This window comes from Mandrillus leucophaeus, unplaced genomic scaffold, assembly GCF_000951045.1.
Source record: "Mandrillus leucophaeus isolate KB7577 unplaced genomic scaffold, Mleu.le_1.0 Scaffold700, whole genome shotgun sequence".
Taxonomy (NCBI): Eukaryota; Metazoa; Chordata; class Mammalia; order Primates; family Cercopithecidae; genus Mandrillus; species Mandrillus leucophaeus.
In genome coordinates this window covers 1,273,406-1,280,487 of record NW_012107587.1, presented here as the reverse complement: position 1 = coordinate 1,280,487, position 7,082 = coordinate 1,273,406, and the positions used below count along the sequence as shown (strand labels likewise).

Below are 7,082 nucleotides of genomic sequence, written 5' to 3'. Positions count from 1 at the left end.
CCAATAATTCATAACCTATATGAGGACAACAGTTGTGTGAATCTACCCTTGTCGTTCTGATTATTCTTTTTTTCTTTTTTTTGAGACGGAGTCTTGCTCTGTCACCAGGCTACAGTGCAGTGGCATGATCTTGGCTTATTGCAACCTCTGCCTCCCAGGTTCAAGAGATTCTCTGTCTCAGCTTCCTGAGTAGCTGGGACTACAGGCATGTGCCGCCATGCCCTGCTAATTTTGGTATTTTTAGTAGAGACGGGGTTTCACCATGTTGGCCAGGATGGTCTCAATTTCTTGACCTCATGATCTGCCCGCCTCAGCCTCCCAAAGTGTTGGGATTACAGGCGTGAGCCACTGCGCCTAGCCTCCTTCTGATTATTCTTATCTCAGGTCATCATGCTGATGGTGGAACTGAGGTCAGCTGCTCTTATACCAGAATTTCAGGAAGCCACTGTGAACTCCAAATGGAAACCTCAGTTTCATGCTGTCATTTACAAATGGATATTCAATGAATTATTTTCTATAATGAATTTTCAGAGAAATACCATTCAGATGATTTATGTATTTAATGCATCAGTAATACATGATTCTGAAAATTCTTTGAACTTGTAAGTTTGTTGACCTAAAAACATCATGGAAGAAGAATGATTTATCTCTGTTCAGTATTGTAAGAAAAGGTGTAAATTCAGTTAAACTCCTACATGGTTTTGGTTTTGAATGATGATATGGTTGGTAAAGAAAGATTACCATACAGAGGATGTGATTAAAAAATATATATCTGTAACAAAATGCCTTGTGAATTATGACCACTATTTAATATTTTGATATATTTTCACCCATTTTTTTTTTCTAGAGACTTGAATTATAATAACTTGGGGGAATTTCCTCAGGCTATTAAAGCCCTTCCTAGCCTAAAAGAGCTGTGAGTATTGCTTCATTCTCTTTATGTCTTCATATCCCTGAAACTCACCATTTAATGTTCCGACAATGAGATTTTAGCACATCTTGTTCCATTGCATATAATTGTAATACATGCACACAAACACACAAATAATCATACAATTGGATTGTGTTCGATGGCACAGACAATTTTGAGTATAGATTGCTGTATAGGGTTAGATGCTGGTAAAACAAGAAGGCCTGATATACAGTGTCTGCCTTTAAGGAGCTTGTAGTCTTAGTCTCACTGGGGAAACTGATCATGTTAAGACAGATAGCTGTTTCTAGGTAGAGATAAATGCTGAATGAATAGGATAAATAAATCATTCCAGAAGAATACCTAATTGAAGCTTGGAGTTACTGCAGAAAGCATCACCAAAGGGAAGGAGTTTGACTGAACTTGAAAGAATAAAAATGTTTAAACACAGGAATGAGGGAGCATTTTTGTTTTTGTTTCTTTCTTTTTGTTTGTTTGTTTGTTTGTTTGTTTGTTTTGAGACAGGGTCTCACTCTGTCGCCTAGGTTGGGGTGCCACGGTGCAGTGGCGTGATCACAGCTCACTGCAGCCTTGACCTCCCAGGCTCAGGTGATCCTCCCACCTTAGCTTCCTGGATAGCTGGGACTGCAGGCATGCACCACCATGCCCAGCTAATTTTTAAATTTTTTCTAGAGATAGGATTTCATCATGTTGCCCAGGCTGGTCTCAAACTCCTGGGCTCAAGTGATCCCCTCAGAGTGCTGGGATTACAGGCATGAGTCACTGTGCCCAGCCTGAGGGAACATTTTGGACGTTGGGTTTGTCATGGGTAGAGATAGTGACTGTATATGGCACAACAGGGACTGTGTGTCATGAGCTAGTTAATGGTTAACATTCTAAGATGCATTGCCAAGAGACTAAATACAGGCTACAGTGAGAGAGATTTGGAGGTTAGAACACCTGTTTCTCATGGTCTAAAGCTTTTTTCTATGATGAAGCAACAGATAAATGCATATGAGGGATCTGATAGATACCAGGCTAAGCAGTGGGTTAAAAAAGAATTAGGTATGATACTGAAAAAGATTAGATAAAATTAAAATTTGAGATTTCCTATGTTTTTGAAAATTTTCATGTAGTCATTATCAGTTGTATTTTATATAATGCTGAACTGCAGTAGATACTTGGATTTTATTTCACAAGAGGCTAATGCATTTCAAAATACTTTTCTCCTATCTTTCTAGAGGATTTCATAGTAATTCTATTTCTGTTATCCCTGATGGAGCATTTGATGGTAACCCACTCTTAAGAACTATGTAAGTATTTTTGAAAGTTTCTTTTAACGTATAATTATGTGAAGCTATGTCTTTACAATGCCAAACATCCAGATAAAGAATGAAAATTCAGACTTTTAGATATATGTACATTGTGAACATAGATTTAATATTAGATTGCTTGTGAACATATGAACATGTTACTTTTTTTGGGTATTTTCACAGACATTTGTATGATAATCCTCTATCTTATGTGGGGAACTCAGCATTTCACAATTTATCTGATCTTCATTCCCTGTAAGTATGTGAATTTAAAAACAAACCTGGATATTTATACAGTTGTTTTAGTGGAAAACAATAATTTGTTACTGGAACTCCAGAAAACAAAATCTTTAAAATTTTTTTCTCCCTTGGGCAGAATTTATAATGGTTCTTATTTTTGTGAACACTTGGCCACATTATCACACTTTCAAGTACATTCAAGAGATGAAACTAGTTTTATTTTTAGTTATAGTTGCACTGTAATTTTAAACTGTTTAAAAGATAAAATATGAAAAAAATTAAAATTACTTTGTCTTTCTCAATTTCTTAAAGAGTCATTCGTGGTGCAAGCATGGTGCAGCAGTTCCCCAATCTTACAGGAACCGCCCACCTGGAAAGTCTGTAAGTATGGCCCTTTGAAGAGGGCTTGTATAAAGATAACACTACTGGACTGCTAGCAGGGTGCCAGGGTCTGTTAGTGACAGTTTATGTTGATTCCTTCAGTTTCCCTTTGTATATTTCATGCATGGAAAAGAATATATTGGGTTTGGGGTCAGTGAGCTTAGACAGAGTAGAGCTGATTATGTGGATAAGATCTGAGAAGTTCACAGAAAATACAAAGCAGCAACAAAGTGGCAAATTAGAAGCAGTGCTTTCAGAATTTAGAAGTTGGAGCAATTGATGTAGACTATCACAGAAGGTTTCACGAAGGAGGTGGAATGTTTGAATACTGTCAGGTTTCCTAGAGCTGACTCTTTTATTTAAGGCAGGATTAGTAAAACTGGAAATACCAAAAGTATTCTCAGAGATGGCATATAGATGAGCAAATATAGCTAGAATTACATGTTTATAATAGGATGGGGGTGGTATGGAGACATCGGAGAATTGTTTGTGATTAGACTTTAAAATGACAGGCCTTGAACATTGGACATTTGGTTGTGGCAGTTTCCCAGTGAGTGGTCTGTGCATGGGTTTACAGGTGCACTTAAGATCTTGATGACCTCAGCCCTTCAGTCAGTCAGGTGGGGCCTGAGGCAGTTAGGGCCTCTAGCCACAGGAGTCTTACTTCAGCGTGCCATTTAAATGTTACAGTGGTCATATGTGACAAGATTTTTTTTAAAAAGAACTTGGGAAGCACTGAGGTAAGGAGTTTAAACTTGACTCTTAAGGCAGTTGGAGATGTTGAGAATGTTCGAGCAGGTAATGTGAGGAGGGTAAGGAGAAAGAGACTAGAGATGGGGAGAACAGTGAGGCAGCCGTGGGAATAGTCTGCCTGACCAGATGAACACACTGAATTATGAGAGCTCCAGATCTTTAATCCATCAGTGGATTTGCACCAGGACAAATAGTGTGGTCTGTCTGAGATTCCTCCATCCCTCTCTGCCTCACTTCACTCTTTTTCTGAAAGAATTAGATGCTAGAAACACAACAGAGGAAAAAATAACAGGAACTGGTGATAGACTAGAGAAGGGAGGGGAATAAGAGAACATTTGTAAATGCTGACCCAGGTTGACTGAAAGACAAGACAGAAACAAGGTTTGGGGGCAGAATGCAAGTTGGTTTCAAAGGTCTTGGGTGTAAGAAGGTGACAACTTGCAATTAACTGTGATCAGACTGTGTGACTGTAGATTAGTGTTTTCCTCCTGGTCCATGTGGAGAATCAAGCCCGTCATCTGGACAATATCAGCATCTAATGTCACAAGTGTTTTTGAGTTCCTGTGGACATGATATCACATTGGGGTTCAGTTCACCTTCCTGCATGTCTAACTTTATGGAATAATTAGGCCATGGGATATATAGAATCTAGTCCATATGTAAATATGTGAGCACTTTTTTTCTATCATTTTTCTATATGGAAATAAATTTTGCTTACTATTCTTGAGTTGAATTATTACATGAATAATGTTTTTCCACAGGACTTTGACAGGTACAAAGATAAGCAGCATACCTAATAATTTGTGTCAAGAACAAAAGATGCTTAGGACTTTGTAAGTTGGATTCTTCTTCCGTTCCCCTCATACCTTTTGTTTATATATTCACAGATGTTCAGTTTTATTTTTAAGGATCTACTTTCCATAAGGTGGTTTTGAGGTATAATTACTACTTAGTTGTTCCCTTTCTGTAAAGAAGCAGATATCTGAGTCATCTCCATGGTGGGTAATATGCATTTGAATTAGGTTTTAGGATTATGAATATATCATATACTTGTGACTTTATTTGAACAAAGTAAAACCAAGCTAGGTTCTTTCTTAATTTTTTCTCATCCTGACTCTTTGTCTTTATTCTAGTTTGTCCAGGGGTATATCTCCTTATATTCTCCTCTCTGTCATCTGCAACCTAAGCAGAGCCTAAATGTTTATTCAATCAGGAATGAACTAAAGCATGTAGCTTTCTAAAAACTTTAGGCTGACCTAGAAACTAAAAGTAAATAAAGGATGTAAAAATGTCACCAGAATAAACAATTAAGTTATTAAGTTGTTAATAAGTATTCAGTGGTGGGAGATAGTAACAAGATAAATGATTGATTAAGCAAGTAAAGTCACACATCCACTTAACAATAGGAATACATTCTAAGAAATGTGTCATGGGGCAATTTTGTCATTGTGTGAAAATCATAGAGTATGCTTACACAAACCTCGGTGGTTTCTTCTACATACCTGGGCTATATGTAATCTGTTGCTTCTAGCCTACAAACCTGTACAGCATAATACTGTACTGAATACTGTAGGCAATTGTAACACAATGGTAAATATTTGTATGTCTAAACATAGAAAAGTTGGAGCAGAAATATGGTATTATACTCTTATGGGACCATATCATTGTATATGGTGTCTGTCATTGACCAAAACTGTTATGTGGGTCATGACTATAATTTAGTGATGTAGTGGTGTATCAAACTTAAACACAATGATCACTGTTGAGGAAAAACTGCAGTGGGACTGAAAGTTGAATAGTTCTGGTGTTTGATGTAATATAAATGTTTTTTAAAATGTTGATAAGCATACCATTTCTCTTAGAGCTTTTCAATAAAAGAACATATAAGTTATTTATGGGATAAACAATATTGAAAAAATACAAATTTTTAAACTGTATAAATACAAATTTAAAAAAATGTAGCTTTACCAACAAATTTTATAAATTTTCTATATTTTTCTATATTTACATATTTAATTTTATATATTTATGTTATATACTTTATATATATACCTTATATAAATGTATTTTTACATATTTTATAGTGTCTATGCTCAAAAATATATTCTTGAACTTTCATCAGTCTTAGGCTTATTGTATCACAGAGGTATTTGAAAAGGTGACAAGTCTTAGGAAAAAATAATTGCTTTTCTTATTCAGGCATATCTCTTTATTAGTTATCTTAACTCTGCTTTCAATGCTTCTGAGTACCACTCTTTTAATATAATATTCTGATAACATAGCATTAATTTGTTAATTTCCGTTGTTTTAAGGGACTTGTCTTACAACAATATAAGAGACCTTCCAAGTTTTAATGGTTGCCATGCTCTGGAAGAAATGTGAGTTGGTCTTTGACTTACTCCTTTTGCTGTGGTATATTGTTAGTTTGTTGAGCATTTCCTATTTTTAATAGATGGCTTTAATAGTAAGAAATTAGAAATTCCTGTAATCAGATGTTCCCATACATAACATGTCAAATTGAACCAGATGTATTCATGTAACCAGCATGTATTAGGCACTTACCTATCAGGCATCCCATGAAACACTATGCGGGGGAAGTTGGTGTTTTTTAAAAGAAATAGAAAATGAAAACTTGTCCAGCTATTGAGGGAAACCAGACATGAATGCCAGTTCCCATCATGTCCTGTGTTGGACAGTTCTGGTGGAAGTTGGCTGGGAGACGGGAAGAGGGAGGCATTAATTCTCCCATTTTCACTCTATTTAGTCCTGTAACTTTATTCCTATGGTATTTGTCATAGTTGTGTTGTCTTTGTTCCTTTTCTCCCTGCATCATCTTCCTTCTGTTATGCTTGAGTGGGGTTGATGGGGGAGTTTAGATAGCATACCAATTAATTCCCAGTATAATATGGGATGAAATACCAATTAATCTCTTTCATTTTATAGATGAGAAAAGGGCAGTTCTCTTTCAACAAGATCACTGTTACATAATAGTTATTTAAACTTAGAAAAAACTCAACTAAGAAATGTTATAATGTTATTTTTCAAAATAGAACATAACTTTTTTCTCTCTCTATCCCTTTCTCTTTCCTCTTCCTCCTGCTCTCTTCTTCGTCTTTGTCTTCATCTTCATCTTCTTTCTTCTTCTTTTTTTCTTTAGTTCTTTACAGCGTAATCAGATCTACCAAATAAAGGAAGGCACCTTTCAAGGCCTGATATCTCTAAGGATTCTGTAAGTTTGTCTATGATTATTAAAGACAATAAGTTTTTTCCAAACTATGTTAGTATGTTGTTATGATTTCCATGTTACTAGATATACGTAAAGATATAATTTTAATTTCAGCCTGAACAACATGGTGAAACCCTATCTACTTAATATAAAAAATTAGCCAGGTGTGGTGGTGAATGCCTGTAATCCCAGTTACTTGGGAGGCTGAGGCAGGAGAATCGCTTGAACCCTGGAGGCAGAGGTTGCAGTGAGCTGAGAT

General features: G+C 36.0%; 1 protein-coding gene across 1 annotated transcript in view; it reads left to right on the top strand.

The window, feature by feature from the left end:
- Positions 1-7,082, top strand: part of LGR4 (leucine-rich repeat containing G protein-coupled receptor 4) — a 46,435-nt gene that overhangs the window by 30,465 nt on the left and 8,888 nt on the right. The window contains exons 6-12 of the mRNA XM_011964712.1: positions 848-916; positions 2,152-2,223; positions 2,407-2,478; positions 2,776-2,844; positions 4,359-4,430; positions 5,910-5,975; positions 6,755-6,826. Coding sequence (XP_011820102.1) covers positions 848-916; positions 2,152-2,223; positions 2,407-2,478; positions 2,776-2,844; positions 4,359-4,430; positions 5,910-5,975; positions 6,755-6,826 — 492 coding nt within the window. The remainder of the gene's footprint in view (positions 1-847; positions 917-2,151; positions 2,224-2,406; positions 2,479-2,775; positions 2,845-4,358; positions 4,431-5,909; positions 5,976-6,754; positions 6,827-7,082) is intronic.